This window comes from Lepisosteus platostomus, chromosome 7, assembly GCF_059453375.1.
Source record: "Lepisosteus platostomus isolate fLepPlt1 chromosome 7, fLepPlt1.hap1, whole genome shotgun sequence".
NCBI lineage: Eukaryota > Metazoa > Chordata > Actinopteri > Semionotiformes > Lepisosteidae > Lepisosteus > Lepisosteus platostomus.
The window spans coordinates 20,488,795-20,507,156 of NC_142617.1; the positions used below are offsets into that span (position 1 = coordinate 20,488,795).

Consider the following 18,362-nt stretch of genomic DNA (forward strand, 5'->3'; position numbering starts at 1 on the left):
TTGTTCTCATACTGGTCTGATCAAACTTAACACAGCCAGACATTGGAACATCTGTCTTTACCATCTTAGTAACCACTTTCAATCAGCCTGAGCTACTGCAAGAGCTGTCACTGGCACTTAAAGCAATTAGCGTAGCAGCGTAGCATATTCATCTTTAATCTAGTCTACAGCATTAAAAGAACAGTTTGAAAACACATCTTCCAACTAAAAGGCTTTCAAGTTTTTGTCTGTTGGCAAAGATTTCCCAATTCCCAGAAACAATATCCAGTCGGATCAAATCTACACCACAGCATTATTTATTAATTACATAAATGGAAGGACACATTTATTTTCAAGCAGATGTCCATTAATAATAAGACGCACATACATTTACACTATTCTGTAATGGTTGAAGCATTTGATATGCCTTTAAAAGGAATGCTTTGGCTCAAACTAAACATTCAGGTTTCAGATCAACAGAAACAAGTGTTCTGGTGACTAAAACAGCCATCCTTATAGGGCATTCTTAATAAAGTCAGTTTTTTTAGTTTAACTGCATTGCACTCATTTAGATAAAATGTAGCAAAATAAAATGTGTCTCTCTTCCCCTTTTGTAAATAGTTCATCAGTCTGTGGTAGAAAACAGCTTTGTTCTTTGATTTGTTGACTTCTGGCTGTCGAAGGATTTTCACATCTGACTGACGTAAGTAGCTTGTGGCCTATGACCTTGGGGGTGTGCCTAGTTTACAGAAAGGTACTGGTGGGCTTTTGCCAAATTGAAGTGCTGTGCATTGTACAAGGACAGAGCACGGGGCTGCAGGGCTTAAACACCAATGTCATTGCTGTCCTCTTGTAGGTAAATAGTCTTTTAAGCCTCATTTACACCTCCTTGTATGAAAGCCATCACTAAAAACAAAGCTTCAAAAAGAAAAATATGCACCTGTAGGTCATTTCATGCCAACTTACTAAAATGGAAAGTAATGAAAATGAAAGGAATCTGCACATTTCAGTGTGTTGGGAATTTGCACAATTAACACGGGCAGTGCTGGCTCAGTGGTTAGCATTGCTGCCATACAGCACAGGGGTCTTGGGTTCAATTCCCGGGGTGCCATTTGCATGCAGTTTGGATGTTTGTCCCATGTTTGAGTTTGGATTCCTTCAAATGCTCATTTCTACCCAGTGCAAAACCTGGTTTGTGTAAAATTGGCCCTGGTGTGAGTGTGTGCCCTGTGAACTACCGACAGCCTGTCCTGGCCAGGATTGCACCCATTGCAAGATGGGATAAGCTCTGGCTCTCCTGCAACCCTGTATTGGATAAAGCGGTCTCACTTGTAGTATAGGCCTCACCCAGCCTGACCTTTCTCATTCCAAAATCTTCTGATGCTCTCCCAATTGTAATTTCCAAACTAGAGCTTTGCTTTAAACTGTGAAACTATTAGATTTCACATCGCTTACAAAAAATGTAAGCAAATTGCCCAGTGCACTAACTCACTCCATTCTCCTGACTCACAGCGAAAACACAGGAATCCTGGATCAGTGGCAGGAGCTTATCGAACAATGAAAACAGTGTGGACTTCATACAAAATCCTCACAACACAGGGCTAATTCAGGCTTAACAATGAGTAAGGAAGGAAAAATTGTGAACAAAAGTCAGGACTAAAACTGGGAGGCATTTCAAGACATGGAGAACAAGAACATTTAGACCTACCCATGTTCTTGAAGTTCACTCCTGGGATGTTTCAAGACAAAGCTAGAAGAGGTTTCTAGATGGATCATCTAATAATCAACCAATGCACACCAAATGAACCACTGTATTTCTAACCTTCTCGTATGTGCATTTAAAACTGGACTTAATGTTCTTGCAATTCTCAAATCAAATCATTAAACAGTACTCCATACGAAACCAAAGAAAGTGCAAAAAAATTTCAACTCCACTTTATTTTTTTCAGAAAAAAAGTTTAAAAATGAAAAAAAAACAGATTTCCTAGTGATGAGATCATGTTTTAGTAAAATGTGAAAAACTCAAGTTCCGAGTCTTTTACCACAGGAATGTAGAGAAGTGCCTGGAGCCGGGAAATGAAATACAGACGTGAGACATGACTTTATTCTTCACACATGTAAATGTTTCTAACTATTCAATTACACCACAGTATAACACCTTGGCTTAAACCAACTCCCAACACAATTGTAAATAAAATATAACTCACACCCAAAAAAGAAACAATTGTTATTTGACTTCCAAACAGAAACTTCACATTTTACAAGTGGTTATGGACCACTTTTTCACAGATAAAAAAAAAATTACAATCACAGAAAGATTAGCCTCCTTTCCACAAGCAGATAATTTTCATGACATACAGTAGCATTACCATGACGTTTTTTCATCTTCTGCATACTATATCAGAATTGACTATGCTCCACTAGTTTAAAGCTTTCTGAACAGACCCTTTCCTCAATTAAAGGATGCACATTGTTTCTATCGCCCTGTTTCCTTCGGCCAGGCACTTCCCAGAGGAAAGACAGTGAATCACTATGTGCACAGAGGTGTTTCCAGTGTAGGCTGTCTGTGTCCACTTCATGGAACTCACCACAACCCGATGAAATCTTTAAGAAGAAATACCTTTCTTTCCCCAAAACACATAAGTATAACCATTTCCCCAACAATACTTTAGGGTCCATTTTATTAACCTTGTGAAACATTACCATTTCCAGAAATGCAAAATCTCTTTTACAACCACGTAACTGTCGTGCCAGAGATTAAAGTCCTAGTCCTTAAACACTAAGCAGACACTTTGGGTGAACTACACAGGTTAAGAAAAGCAAACTGCTTTATGTTGGGTGCAATTTACTTTTGTGCCGAGACAAAAGTATTAATTTCAACATTCACAATTTGCTTTTGGATTTAAGCTGTTTTTCAACTGAAAAAGGTTCATAGTCACATCCAGCTGAATATTTATCTTGCTTACATTTGCAATTAAGCTTTTGTGATTTGTCTATCCAGCAAATAGGAGATATATAGGCCCTACACTGGTCAGGCCAATGCACTCCATTACTGAAATGCTAGGCTAGTCTTCTCGGAGGTAGGCCTCGGGAACATCATCCTCTGAAAGGGCATCTCCTTTCCCAGCTTTCTCAAAGGCTCTGGTGGCTGCAGCTTGCGCCGCAGTTCTCTGGATCTCCTCCACCTTCACTTCAGCCAGCTGCTTCTCAGCCTCCGAAGAAAGCCGCTTCATTTCTTCTACCTGCGTCTGGGCCACGTTCAGATTGGTGCGTGCCGTGACAGAGGCCTGGTCTGCTCCTGAAAGACCAACCATAAACATGACGCTTGAGCGCTGACAGCCACCCTGTCCTTCCCTTTACACGGTGGAACAAAAGAAAACAAACCACTGTGGCCTGTGTGAGTTCCACCTGTCAATGAGATGGATCATTACAAATTAAGTGTGGGACCATTTACGTGCCAAGAAGACACGTAACACTTATTAGCAACAGAAAACCACTGTCACTTGGACAGTGCTATAATATGATATCAGTTTCAAAGAACCTTTAGCTGGAGAGAGATGTCTTTTAATTCTGCTGTCAACTGTTTCTGATACCTTAAGACAGCAACGTATTTTACAGACTACAAGACTATTTTAAAACTCGTTAATCCACTTTTGTGCTTAGAATTTGTTTCCTTCTTTTTATGTTAGAGCAAGGCTTCGTTTTCTTTTACTCTGTACAACCAAAATTGAAAAAAAGTTATTTAAAAAATGCTTAAGGAAAAAAATCATAATGGGAATTTAGTAATCTGCAAAGGATTCTTTTGGTCTTCAATGGAAAAAAACCCAACTTGCTTAATATAATGATTATATAATCAGTAATCTAAAAAAATAAGGAAGTACCACTATTTACTGTGTAAAACATGTAAGAGGAAACTCTCTACACTGTCAGTGATGTCACACTCAATTTAGCACTATTCAGACATCTGATCCTGAGTCTGAGTACAGATGGGAAAAACGCCAACAGAAATCCTTATTGCTTGTAGGTATAATAATAGAAGGAAAAATAACATGGAAATGTAATTTCCATTAAATATCTCACTTTCATTTATTTATATTTCATTGCTTTTAAATGGCTAAAATACATATTTTATGTATTTTAGCTGGGCAGAGCGGTGGCACTGTGGCTAAGGATCTGCGCTTGTGGCTGGAAGGTTGGTGGTTCAAATCCCACAGCTGGCAGGGGATTAACCCTTAACCCCAGCTGCTCCAAGGGCGCCATATAAATGGCTGACCCTGTGCTCTGACCCCCAGCTTCTCTCTCCCGTCTGTGGACAAATTCCTAATGCAAGAAATTGTATAAAGTTATCTTATCTTGTTTTTATTACCCCCCAGTTAACCAGTTCCACCTCCTGTTTTCAAAGATAAATCCCCACCCACCGAAGGTAAATATCATTGTAGTGAATGTGATTTCATTCTTGACTCCTAAGTTCCTGAATTTGAATCTGGCCATATGAATGTTAACCCCCTTACAATTTTGATTGTTGCTCACTGTTTTTGAGTGCTTAGTTCGAGAGGGCTTACGGAAAACAACAATCGAGACATCTATACATACAGTAGAGCACTGGTCCATACAGCCTGCGCACTGTCACATTAAAGGAGTACCATTATGAAAACCCAAATCAAAGCACACCTGCATTATAGGCAGCCTCAGCAGCCAGCTCTGACAGGTTTATTGCATTCATCCAGTTTGATTCAAAGTGTCTGCATGTGTCCAACTTGTCGTTCATCTGCACAGAGGAGACAAAATGACAACCTGAGATGCTCTATCACATTGAGAGATAGAAATCAGCCATGGCTGAAGAAATGGGAGGCAAAACATTTTTTTTGCCTTGTCAGTGAACAAAAAATCAAAACCAGTAGTTTTTTCCCCATATATGACCTGCAAGATATGAGGCACCTTTATTGTAAAATATAAATAATAAAAAAATTTGGACTTAACAATCTAAACAATATCAATTGTCACTCCGCTTTTAGTGGATCACTGCGGAAGAGCTTAAAGAATTTCATTGCTTACTTCTCTTTGAATCAAGGTGTTTTTTTGCTTAGAAATCTACCAACATAATTTATCTATTCCAGCATGACTCAGGGTCTCCCCAAAGATGACAGGGAATCAACTCAAGATTTGTATGAGGCCCAATGTACTACCGAACTTGCCTGTACACTCTGAATAAACACATTAAAAACTGTTTTTTTGGAAATTCTGAACACAGTAAGTAGTAATTGAACAATGTGGAATCCTTCTGAGCACATATTAAGGAATAGGCCAATGGGCTGGGCTTCTTCAAAACAAAGTGGTGACAATATTTAGACTTGAAATTCAACTGCAAAGAGAATCTGTCGATGGACACCAGCAATGAATTCTTTACCCTCAGACGAGGCTGACAGAAAGGAACGCAAAGCCTACCTCCACACGAGCTCCAATTATAACCTGCCAGATGGCATCCTCCTCCGCAGGGGTGAGTTTACCAATTGAGTTCATGTAGCGCTTCTGCAGGGCAATCAGCGTGTGCACTGCCTGCAGAGACAGACAAGCCTGCGTCAACACCAGAGTGAGGGATTGCTCCATTAGCAGTACAGACTGCCCTGGGCTTTCAGGAATTCATTGCGGAGAACTACCAATAGAGAGCAGCAGAAAAACACACTGCAAAGAATTGGCTCTTCCAAGTACCCCTAGCCCATTGATAACACATGGATGCGACACTTATCTCCACCTCTGTTGTTCTTTTAAATGCAACAGCTGTCTGCTTATTAACACAAAACAGGATCAGTGGCCAACACAACAACTGACGTGACTGGACGTCAAATGCTTGCCAATTAACATTCCTTAGATTTCAGTGACATGAAATATGCAAATAGTTTTAGGTAAAGTACAGCACAAACCAATTCACTAATTTGGAATGTTAAGCTTCAAACAACACATTAACATCTAATTCCTGACCATAATAAATAGATTTGAATGTTACTTTATGCTGTAATCTTGCATCTTTAACAGGTATTACAAAATTGAACAGATGTCTTATTTATGTATGATGACTGCTCTTTCTGACTATATTATGCTTGATTTGTCTACCAGTACAATCTTGTCAAGCTTTACGCTCCCTGAAAGTGCTATCGTCGGGAGGATTAAAGCCTCACTACACTCCTGGAGGAGTTCAGCTGCATTCACATTTAAAGCTAAGCTAAGATAAACCACAACAAAAGGAGGCGGACGCCATCCAGTCGGCTTCCCAAGAGATATAAAGTTCTAAGAAAACTATCCAGGAATCATCACTGCAGATAATGAGTTTTCACACACCAGTCCCAAACCACAGTCGTTATGTTTTAACGACACAGGAAAGGTGTGCGTTGTAGGTGGATGCATACATTATTGCAATACATATTTATAAATCTTCTTTTAAAATAACAATTAAGCATCCCTTTGTGTTTAAATTATTAGGCCTCAAATAAGAAATAGTGCAATGAGAATGCAGTGATGCTATGGAGCACATAGCAGTTAAATAATAATAACAAATATCAATCAGCCCTGGGACTTGCCTTACTATGAGCAAATTAAGTTAGATAATACAACTTCCCCACTTGTCAGGAAACATCAAGAGAGATTATGTGATGTCATTAATTTTCTGTAAACAATTCTGCTTTTTATAAATAGGCAATAGGTTAAAAAGAGTGTGCTAAAACTAATGCATTCATACATGTATATTATATTTTAATATATGTGTATGTGGAGTACTTTTCTGAGCTCAAAGCAATGCATCCAATGTTCCCCACTAAAGTACTCACAACTGTCAACTGACGCTCAAAATTTTCACACACACAATCCACATAAGGTAAGCTGTGTCATAAAATACCTCTGTATCGACCTCTGTAGATAAAGCCAAATTTTAAAATACTAAAAGAGAATCTTTGCCCCCTCAAATAACATCTTGCCGTCCTTCGGATGAGACGTAAAACCGAGGTCCTGACTCTCTGTGGTCATTAAAAATCCCAGGGTGTTTCTCGAAAAGAGTAGGGGTGTAACCCCGGCATCCTGGCCAAATTTCCCCATCGGCTGATCAATCATGGCCTCCTAACAATCCCCCTCTGTGAATTGGCTTCATTACTCTGCTCTCCTCCCCACTGATAGCTGATGTGTGGTGAGCGTTCTGGCGCACTATGGCTGCCGTCGCATCATCCAGGTGGATGCTGCACATTGGTGGTGGTGGAGGGGAGTCCCCATTACCTGTAAAGCGCTTTGAGTGGAGTGTCCAGAAAAAGCGCTATATAAGTGTAAGCAATTATTATTATTATTATCTAAATAAAAGAAAGAGTGCCAAAATCCACTTGGCAGATATACAAAGGGAAATGTAATACTTCTACAGATATGGAATAATGCAGCTCTTTAGTCTACATTAGATTACACTAAAGTCTCTTCAGTGCCCGATACCTGTTTTGTTAATGAGGAATCCCAATAGTGAAGACTATCTGTAGTATCAGGGTATTCACTCACCTGTCCTTCTCTCCTACCTACCTCTCTGCTACTCTGTTAATCCTCTTTTACAGTCTGTCTTTTAAATACACTACTGGTCACATGAATTTGGCTGGTCAGACCTGGGAAATTTCAGCCTCAGAAGCTGTCAGGCGTTTGGGGTCTCAACTCAATGGGACACTGCTTGTGTACAAAAAGGAGTGGCAGACCCTTACAAAGGACAGGCTCAGTATCCACAGCCTGGCCAAAAAAAACTGGGCAACACGGGTAGACCTGGTAATCCAGAGAAGACAGGCCGTACTCCCTCTGCCAACAAGGAGAGGCAGAGACAGGGACACTTTCTGCTACACTGCAGTAGAGACTGTGGGATTAGAGAAACATTCTTCCCTAAAACAACAAATCCAGTCCCAGACTGACCAGAAATCAGAACATTATACTGGGGGAGGGGGAGGACAGCCTGGGATATCCTGTCACAGCCTGAGAAACAGACAGCGAGCTTTTCAAATATTTGTATTGTTCTTAAATGTTTGTAAATGTTTTGCTAATTGTTAGTGCTCAATCATGCCAATAAGGCTCTATGAATTTTATCCTAATCAGATCACATCCAGCTCTGAAAAGATCTTATCCCCTTCTGTCAAGCAATTGAGACAACATTGATGCCAGAACAGATCTCTGTCTCTTGATAAGGGGCGACAGAAAAATTACCTGAAGTTGTAAAGTTGTAAATAACACACAACAGAAACAGTCAATTACTGTATTTTTATATTGGCTTGTACCCAAGTTACATTATTTACATACGTGTACAGAAATTGACTAGAATTTATTTGAATTATTGTAAAATTGAAAAATACTTCATATGTAATGTTATTCTTGGCCAATTTACTTCTTCTTAAGCACCGACTGTGTCTGGGGAGTTAATTCAACCACAAGGCACTCTTATTTTGAAAAATGGCAAAGTTCACACTTGTAATAATGTTTTAGGGCAATCAAGGCTCTTTTGACCCATCAAGAACCTTGTGCTCTCTATCTATGCCAACAAAAATTAATCCCAAGACGCTGATGAAATCCCCACATACCCATAAATACATATCCTTCCTTGCCTTTTGCTTTAAAAATCCTAGAAATAAAACAATGAAATTAATAACTTAGGGCAACAGAACACAAATTGCAGATTACATCCAAGGTCTGTATTGAAATGTGAAAAACTTTCCTTATTTGCTGCATCAGCATACAGAGGAGTAAGTGAGGACAAATGTCAAAGCCTGGCCATTGTAAAACAGTGGATAATAATGATTGATGATACATGGCAGATTTAATCTACTATGTAATAACTAGTTATTCACAGGTGGTCCCAAGAGGACTAATCGGTTTCTGTCTAGAAGTGAGATGTTCTAGTGGTGACAGTGTAAATGCTATCAAACTAGAACCACAGAGGCCTCAGAGCTGCCCAGCATCTACCAGTGTGTTTGACACGTCTGTGACAGGACTTGATTTTGCAACACTCTCCACATTTTACAGCACAAATGAGTTGATTCATGCTGATGGAAAAGGATTTTTTAAACATCCTTTGTTCTGAGCTATGAAGGATTGTGCAACATTGAAATTTGAAATTATTTAAATGGACAGATAAAATTGACATCCAGAAGGCTATCCAGAAGTTACAGAATTTCTGTTGCGGAGGGAGATGTAAACCACTGGCTAACACAACATTTTAGCATTTTAGTAGAACATTCAACTTTCAGGGCTGAGATATAACAGCAATGTTACAGTCTCATAGTCTGATTTTGTTTGATCTCTGAAGCTCAATAAGGCTGTACTTAGTCATTACTGGAGACCTTACTGAGACTTTTATGGAGAATGTGGTCGCTGCTGTGTAAGTAGTGTTGGTAGACCAGTAGGTGTCGTTTTTCCCACTGGACCAAAAGTTCCAGACCATTGCCCCACTTTGGTGACTCAGGACACTGCTGTTGGAGGAACTGGAAATCCTCTCTGGGCTTGAACAATCCCAGCCTGTTCAGAGGAAGGATATACATGTCTATGCACAGCCTTCCTCTCCCTAGGAAGAAGGGAGAACTGAGGAAAAGCAAAACTTAATGGAATGGAAACCACAATGAACAGCACCTGAAAACACTGAGGTGCAGAGTGAGGGATTGCAATTCTTTTGTCAAGACATGGGCAGGAGATACAAGGACAACTCTATATAGATCAGTAAACGAACAATGTTATTCTATTCAGATAACAGCATTATCTACCGTTATCTGCAAGGCAACCAGCAGATGACTTATGTCCTGGTTATCTTGGAGAGCTACTTTAAGAAAAACATGCAACGAATTCTTGCAAATCTATGCTCTTATGCCAGATTTTTGATGACCAAGGATGTAAAAATTCCCAGACATACAGTAAATGTCCAAAGTGAAAAAAAGGCACAATTTTTAGTTAAATCACTGCAGAATTGCTTTGTATTTTATCAAAAGCATTACTGGTACATATTTATACTTTGTTTTATAACTGATTATTTCAGATGTTTGTATTTCTTAAGACTTTTCTATGCCCTGATATTATGAATGCAAAGCACCCTAAAAAGTTCAGCGAACCAAGACGCACAAGCATACTGTTGCTAGTAGTCTCTGCAGTATTAGATACACTTATTTATCATATGTACAGTATTTAATGTAACTATATGAAGTATTATACTGTACATTAAAGTTGAATTGAAAAGTATTTTGGTTTGTGTTCCTTTCATCTTCATGTGTACTTAACATGCTGGATATGCTATCTTGTGTTTTTAAAATGTTTCAAAGTTAAAATATATTTAAGTGCTCAACTTAATGGGTTATTACAGTAATCATTCAGTATATACACAGACAACATGATTTTACACTACTGTACACTGATGTCATTGTGTTATGGTTTTATTATAGTTTAAACACATTGATCCTTACAGAGAATGTGCGATACTTAACTCCTTCCAGGGAACATTTATGTCCTCCTGGTCCCCATTAACCCCATTTCCATTATAATCAATTCTGAATTTATCGGAAGGACAAGCACCAAAGAGTTTGCTATCAACAGCAAGAAGTTAAGACATAAGGCCAGTACAGTCCAGCAGTTTCAGTTCTGTATCGGACGTGTAAATGAGGCATCTGGTATATGTGTGTGGTGGTATATGTGAACTGGAAAAAGAAAACTTCAATGAAGAAAGTAATACAGAAAATGTGCAGAAATGCTAATGGGAATTTAACTCTTTCTGGCTTGTCAGGACATTAATCTGGGCTTCTGGTCTGGTTAGTATTATGAACTCATGTCTAAAGACATTTGACTGCAGAATGGAGTTGAACACAGGCCAGAGTTCATCTAAAAGAGCCAAATGTTAACTGTCTGCCACCAAAACAAATGAACCTTGGCCACAGTCAAGGTGCACACTCTGCAAAGCTGTCTTTTGTGAGAATAAAAAATGGAATTGCTTCTTTTGAGTTTCTCCACACAGAAATGAAATGAAGAGTTTTTCACTACACTTGGAATTTGTACATTTGAAACTGAATCATCATTCAGTCCTTTATCATATATCGCATTAAACCTTGTATTAAAAGAATTTGACAACCTAATAACATCACATGGGTGCAAAAAGATCTCTGCCTGGACTTTTAACTGCAGCTGCCGGTAAATACTGATCTACAACAACAAGAACCTGAGTAAGTTCTCTATCAATGTCATCATTCCTACAATATATGAGCGAGTGTTACTTCTCATTACCCAAAAACAAAAATTCAGGCAAGAATGGCTTGAAGTAACAGACAAAAGAACTGCCTCTTACTATGTTTCTTGAAGAGCCATTTAATGGTTTCTGAAAGTTAACATCTGACAGAAACTAAAAAACTGCTATACAGTGTAATGTGGAGAAAGTCAAATACTAGCTTTCACAATTCATTTCCACTCAGAACATTGTGTCAAAAACTGTTAATTATAAATAGAATTAATCATTAATGACTAGAGCACTTCAATAACAAGTTCAGCTAAAATACTCTGGCAGAAAAGATGAGGGTGCATGATGTGCATGATGGGATTGCCTTTGGGAGGGATTTACTCGCTCTCTCACTGCACATAACACCAACAGGCACAGAGGAGGCCACTGACTTCACTCTATTAGAAATAATTTAGGGTGATGCCATGGGAATCTGATAAAGCAGTGGTTCTCAAACTGTGGTACGCGTACCGGCAGTGGTACGTGGAGTGCCGCCAAGTGGTACGCCAAATGACCCTGGAACTGTGTCGTGTGCGCTGAAAAATCGGGACGGGTTTTCATATTTTGTATTTTAATACGTGTCGAATACGCAGCATACGTACTACTATACAGTGCGCGCTAATACTTCAGTGGACACAAGAGATACTCTGTAATTCTATACCACTCTATAGGGAATGCGTGCTACGGATGCAAGTGACCAACTGTATTTAAAAAAAGCTACTGTATCTCCAGCAAATAGGGAGAAAGGAGAATGTGCATGATTTTGGAACTATGCCAACGTTGTAAACACAGGAATGCATAGAAATACGTGCTACGAACGCAGGTAATCTTGTGAGCACACGAAAGCGTGATAACAGAAAAATATTTAAGAACTGTTCTAATTTGAGAAAAATACACTGAGCGTCTCTGTGTTTCGCTCCCATGCGCATGAAATAAAAACTTTAAATAAATACGGAAATAAAAAACGGAAACGCGGAAAAATGCAAGCTTGCGGATTGCTAAAGCAGGTAAGCTACACTATTTTTGAAGAACCTTATTTACCGTTGGCAAAAGAGCTGACAAGTATTATGTGTAGAGAAAAGGCTGCTAAACAGCTCGACCTGCTGCCCCCCTCCCCCTGAAAGACACAGTCATTCATAGAATTATTGAAATGAAGGATTATATCAAAAGTACACTGATAGAGCGCGTTAAGATGAGCAGATGTTTTTCACTGCAATTAGATGAGTCTGTAGTTGATTTGGCCAATTTGCTCGTTTACGTTAGATACGAGTTTGAGGGCATGTCCCATGAAGACTTTCTGTTCTGTAAACCGCTACCAACAGGAACTACAGGAGAGCACATATTTCAGCTTCTGAATGAATTTATCGAAGAGAATGGCCTCGACTGGATAAAATGCGTCTGAGTTTGTACAGACGGTGCTAGAGCAATGACAAGCCGACATAACGGTGTAGTTGCACGAATTAGAGAGGTTGCTCCAGAAATTAATGTACGCATTACAACATCCACCGCGAGACCTTTGCCGTCAAGAAAATGCCTGACGATTTAATATCTGTTAGACTCTGTTGTGAATTGTATCAAGGCTCGAAAAATTAATTCACATCTGCTTTGCTCAACTAAACAGGCTCACCTCTCTCACTGAAATGGTGCTTTTTTATTAGTTGTTGTTAATGTTTTTTTTTTCTGTAAAACACTTTGAGAAGCCACCTTTAAAGGCGCTATATCAAATAAAGTTTATTATTATAATATTTATTATATGTATGTGTGAGTGTGTGTGCAAGCGCGCTCATGTTGGTCATTGAGAATTTCTGGGGTTCCTATGAGATGATGACTTGTAGGTGGTACTTGGATGCTTTGGTTGGATTAGGGGTGGTACTTGGTCCAAAAAGTTTGAGAACCACTGTGATAAAGCATTTATGTAAAGCAGATGAGAAGTCACAGTAATTCGCACATGCTAGAGAACAGTTTTGTTGGATTCCTGAAAACCCCACTTCCCTTCTGCAATGAGTTACATTCCTCACCTTAGCGTACTGTGCCAGGGCGTCGACTAAGGCAAGGGTAGTTTGGGAGAGATAGGTGTTGGCACTGTCCGTCACCAAGGAGGAGGCTCGCCTGATCAGTGCCTCATGGGACAGATTCTCAGCTTGCTAGATGGAAACATAAATACAAAAGACATAGACAAATAAAACAGCTTCAAAATAAGAGTTTTTACCGCTTATTTGTTGGCAAATTACTATTTCAGTAATATACTATGATGTCACTTAGCATTGATAATACAGCTGATTTATTGGGTCAAAGTTCCCAACACCCGGGGTTCACTAGAGAGGCACTTTTCATTATTTCTACAAATTTAACTTGACAATTTCATAGTGGACGTTACATGATTTAAGATGCACCCCCCTGTCATTCTGAAATTAACTGCAATGGACAGCAGCAGGTTATGGTGGATTCTTCCAAGCAAACCAAAAAGACTACCTGGCTGAAATCCAACATAGACGTGCGAAGAGACTGTTCATATTTAGGGTTTTTAATCCTAGATCAAACATTGCTTTGATGTAACATTTTTGTGATAATGCAGTTGCATGAACCACAAACTACATCTCTTAATCAGTGTCAGTTTAAAATGTTCAGGATTTTCAGATCACAATTTTCGGTGGCCTGTCACACAGTCTTGTGATTGGAACCCCTCTGGGGCCCCAGATGTTCTAGTGGCCCCCTTCTGTACAGTCCACAGTTCAATTCTTCTCACAGAGATTTACCAAATTTAGCAAAGTCACTATAATTCCTCATCTATTATCAGTCAATTTTAGGAATTCTCCTATTTCAATACCTGTACACCCAGATTTCCAACTTCACCATCTAACCCAGTCTGTTCTTTGCCCAATTCATAATATACGACACACCCTGGATTTAGCAATTGCAAATCACTATTGTTGCTCACTTCTCTTATCTTGAACTAGGCTTCTCTGACCACTTCGCTATTCTCTTTAAACCTAGATTTGTATGTTTCACAACTGCTGATCAGTTGCAACATATGGTCAAAACATCATTCTTCCACCTCAGAAATATTGCCCAACTACATCCTATGTTGTCACTAACTGTTGCTGAAAGGTTAATGAATACTTTAATCTTTTCTCAAATTGACTACTGCAATGCCCTACTAAATCCACACTGACCAAACTTCAGTATGCCCAGAAATTAGGCAGCCAGCAACTGGATTTACAGTAGTTGGTCCATGAAAATTTCAGGTGAAAGGAAATGGAGGAATAATATTGGAGGCCCATATTTTCTGCAGTCTTGTTCACGCCAACAATTTGCCAATATGAAAGGAGTACAAATACAAGTAGCAAATAAGTAGCACATTGGGAAGTCTAGTATGCATTAAAACTAAAGTGAATTCACCTTCAAACTAGAACCTTTGGAACCTTCTGGAAAAAACAATTCATTTCAACATCATGTCATCATCCACAGAAAACACATTTTGTGCACTGTTTACCTTTCTTTCTACACACTTAAGAGTGGCTTTCACCCTGAGCTTATTTTTTTTAATAATGTAAAATTTTTGTGTGTAAATCAAACAAAAAAATCATTTTTCATAGAGTGTAGTTCAACCTAATCTGAAATATCTAAAATTGGAAAGGATTTGGTCTTGTTTACAGTATTATTTATATATTTTATATTTTCAAGACATTATGGATAAATGTTCAAGTCCAATTAAGTGTACAAAAATAAATGTAAACATAGTGAATAAGCGTTTCAGGATTATAGCTTTAATTTTGGTTTGGTGCACATACTGTAAAGTCAATCCTAGCAGACAGGCATAGCTGTTACTTCTGTATGTGATCTCATTAGCATGGAGTTCATTTATCTTACTTTGTATATGTAACTTTGGTAATGCCATAGACTATTCCTCAAGATGTGCAATGGAGGGGTGACGTACAGTACAGTGGCTGATGATATAAGGCCTCTAATATCTGTGCAGAACTCAGTTTACAGGCAGATAGTACATCTAGGTCTATTAAAAGGAAAAGCATCTTTTAAGAGCTCACTAAAAGGAGGAATCTCACTGTGGGCCAAGTGTTCTTCGGTGCTGAAGATGGGACTGGATGTAAGAATGAAAAGTCCCCATACACAATTGCTTTTTCAGTTGGTGGGGTGGTTATTGTCAACTACAGCAACTATTTTACCTGCTTGTTTTGTACTATACAAAATACTACATATTGTAGACTTAGCTGTAAAAAAGACCTACTGTGGAAATTCATCTAAAGGTCACACATTTACACAGTACTATGCATTAGCTAGCTTGTCTCTTTTCAACATGTACAAAAGTGTGCAATAAAAAGCAAAATTCTAACTGAGCTTGAAGTCAGACACCAATGAGAAGCTGAGGGGTTAAACAGTGCATATTTTCAAAGTGAAGACTGGCAAGTTTAAAAAAACAACAACAGCCTGTTTCTACTTTTTGAGTTCAAAGCGAAAACAGAGCAAAGTCCACAAGTACTGAAAGCAAAACAAGTGCCCGGTAAAAGCAAGGCATCCATAGACAAATAACTTTTTAAAACTATTACAAAGATCATTCAGACATCTCCATATGAAACATCCTTACTTCAAGTCAGGAAACTCAGTCTGACCTGCTCACTTAAAGAATTGCGCTTAAGGAATGGAGAGTCTTTACTCTTGGCAAAATGCTCAGAACTTTAAAAAAAAAAGATATATTCTTACACTTTCCATACAGACATCTCTTGTATTTTCTTAGAATTGAGAAAGCCTGAAGCCTAAGGGTTCAACTAGGTAGAAAAGCAATTGGTGAGGACCATTCTACCTTTGAAAAGGGGACAGCACAGAGCCCCCCGCCCGCTCCCAGAGAGAGGAAGTTACTCCTCAGCAGCAGAGGAATCCGAACAATCCTGTGTCTGCTAGAACTGAGCACGCTCCAAGAGCACCTGGAAAGAAAGGACATAAAAGGTACTAATGCATGTACACTGATCCCATGATCTGTGCCATTTCCCAGAAGACCCTAGGTAATCAGGTTTACCAGACACCCACCAATTTCCATTAAAAAAGCACCTCCTGTATTCAGTACTAAATACACCACATTAGTCTCCACTTCTGTATTTGGGACAATGCTTCACTAGGACTACTACACAGGTATTTTAAGACAAGCTTTGAAATGTTGCACTTTTCTTTTAAATCTTGGGTGTTTTTTAACTTTATTGTACCAAACAATTATGGATCCTAATGCAAAAACAACAGTCATTTAAATCTATAATCTAGAGACGTTACTCTGTGTAGTAAGAACAGTCTGCATATATAGCAGTGACCACTCTCCTCTGTGTATTTTTATACTAGACTTGGTGTCTAGACACGAAGCGTTTCCGTTTTTCTCTAAAAATGGTAAATCACACGTTTTGAATAGGTAAAATCGTGAATTTCAATTTTTGCAAATGCAAGATTTATAAACACATTTAGACTTTGCACTCCTGGAAAGTATTTAGAACAAACTAACATGTAAAATACATTAATAACCCTGATAAAAATAAACAAATCTGTCAACTCAATTACTTCGAACAACAATACTTGGCACCTTGTTTAACATCCAACTCGAAAATGAAGGGTATTATTGCTGAAGATGTTAGTGATTATGTATCTGTTCGCACCGAATACATACGGGAACCCACATTACTGGACAACACATTGTCGATTAGAGCACATACTGTACAGTAAGTACACAAGTTACTTTCTGTTGTTTGTTTACTCGCTCCTCAAAACTGCTCCTGCAAGCCTGGAAGTTGTTTCTTATTTCCGATTGCTGTTGTTTTTAACAACAAGAAGTTTGAATGTCTCAAAGTTGCACTTGCGCGCGTACGTGAAAAAGCAGTCGATTATAGCTCAAAACCCAGGCTACGGACAGTACCTGAACAAGCCAACAGACTGCACTCCCCTTCTGAACGCCGCCATGACTGTCTCTACTCACAGGAAGTTTGTCCGACTATGAAGAAAGTTCCCTCTCACTCAGAAAGCCACTATGGCACAGAGTATTTGCGTCCTATATAATTTGATTGCAACGAAAATAAAGCATTTGGCAAATTTTTGACGTGCTTCGATTTCACTTGCACATGCTGCTCATGTTACTCCTCAGCAATGTTTGCAACTGATCTCAAGCGGCGAAGTCACTGTAACGAATCACCAGCGAAGCCTCTTGTTAATGTTTGACTATGGCCGGGGACGGAGCCCTGCTAAAGTACCACCTTCTGGAAATAAGCTGTAATTGTTGACTGAAGAACTGATTTGCCTATCTGGAAGCAAGATTATCCAAAATTTTAGTTTTAGTCTCAATGTAGTGTTTGCTTCAACATTGCTTTATGTTATAATCTTGGTGTTATTATCAAAAACTTCGATTTTTTAAATAGAAATTGAAATTCATTTTTAAACTGAAATTAATTTATAAAAACATTTTTTTTATCAGTTAAGGACAAAAAAGTATTTATTAGATGCTACCACTTCAAACATTGAAGTGGGACATACCTGTATATATGTAACACATATCTTTCAGTAAAATATTACTAATTATCCCTATTCCAGATATTTAGAGTAATTGCTGAGATCTGATGACTTAGGCCTTACCAAACACCCACAGATGCCGAAATCAGAATCACCTTATTTCCCAAAATATTATGTGTACAAGGAATTTGATCTGGTGTCTTTCAATAATATATATGCACTCCATTTAATAATATATAAACTTTACACACAGGTCTTCAATTATATACTATACACTACATCCTGTATTCACATCTTTTCGTTAAACAGGGTGATGGGGAAAAAGCTATTCAGATTCTGGGTGGTTTTGGTTTTGATTGTAGTGTCTCTCTGAGGCAATGTTTTTAAATAGATGGTGTCTTTGGTGAGAGGAGTTATCGTCAATCTTTCCTGCTCACTTCTTAATTCTGAGCTTAAACAAGTCTTCAGTAGATGGCAAATGACAGCCAATGACTCTCTCTGCACAGCAGACAATGGGTTGTAATTCACCTCTAGAATGGACAGATGTGTTGCCAGACCAAACAGTAATAGAAGCTGTAAGAAGGCTCTCATTAATGGCTCCATAAACCTAGATGAGAATAGTATGGGAAACACTGAG

General features: G+C 38.7%; 1 protein-coding gene across 1 annotated transcript; it reads right to left on the reverse strand.

Moving 5' to 3' along the window:
• Nucleotides 1-1,898: 1,898 nt before the first annotated feature.
• diabloa (diablo, IAP-binding mitochondrial protein a) lies at nt 1,899-17,423 on the reverse strand. The gene is made up of 6 exons (XM_088639670.1): nt 17,139-17,423; nt 16,047-16,167; nt 13,246-13,371; nt 5,425-5,535; nt 4,651-4,747; nt 1,899-3,277 (listed from the first exon to the last, which is right to left on the reverse strand). Exons 1-6 carry the CDS (start codon nt 17,180-17,182, stop codon nt 3,045-3,047), a joined length of 732 nt encoding a protein of 243 aa, XP_088495796.1. The 5' UTR covers nt 17,183-17,423; the 3' UTR covers nt 1,899-3,044.
• Nucleotides 17,424-18,362: the final 939 nt, after the last annotated feature.

Bases quoted from the DNA above. Each gene is read 5' to 3' on its own strand.
- diabloa (XM_088639670.1), bottom strand. From the start codon at position 17,182: ATGGCGGCGTTCAGAAGGGGAGTGCAGTCTGTTGGCTTGTTCAG. The intron at 16,168-17,138 runs GTACTGTCCGTA...CTTTCTTTCCAG, and splicing joins CAGTCTGTTGGCTTGTTCAG to GTGCTCTTGGAGCGTGCTCA. The intron at 5,536-13,245 runs GTGAGGAATGTA...CTGTCTCTGCAG, and splicing joins CCCTGGCACAGTACGCTAAG to GCAGTGCACACGCTGATTGC.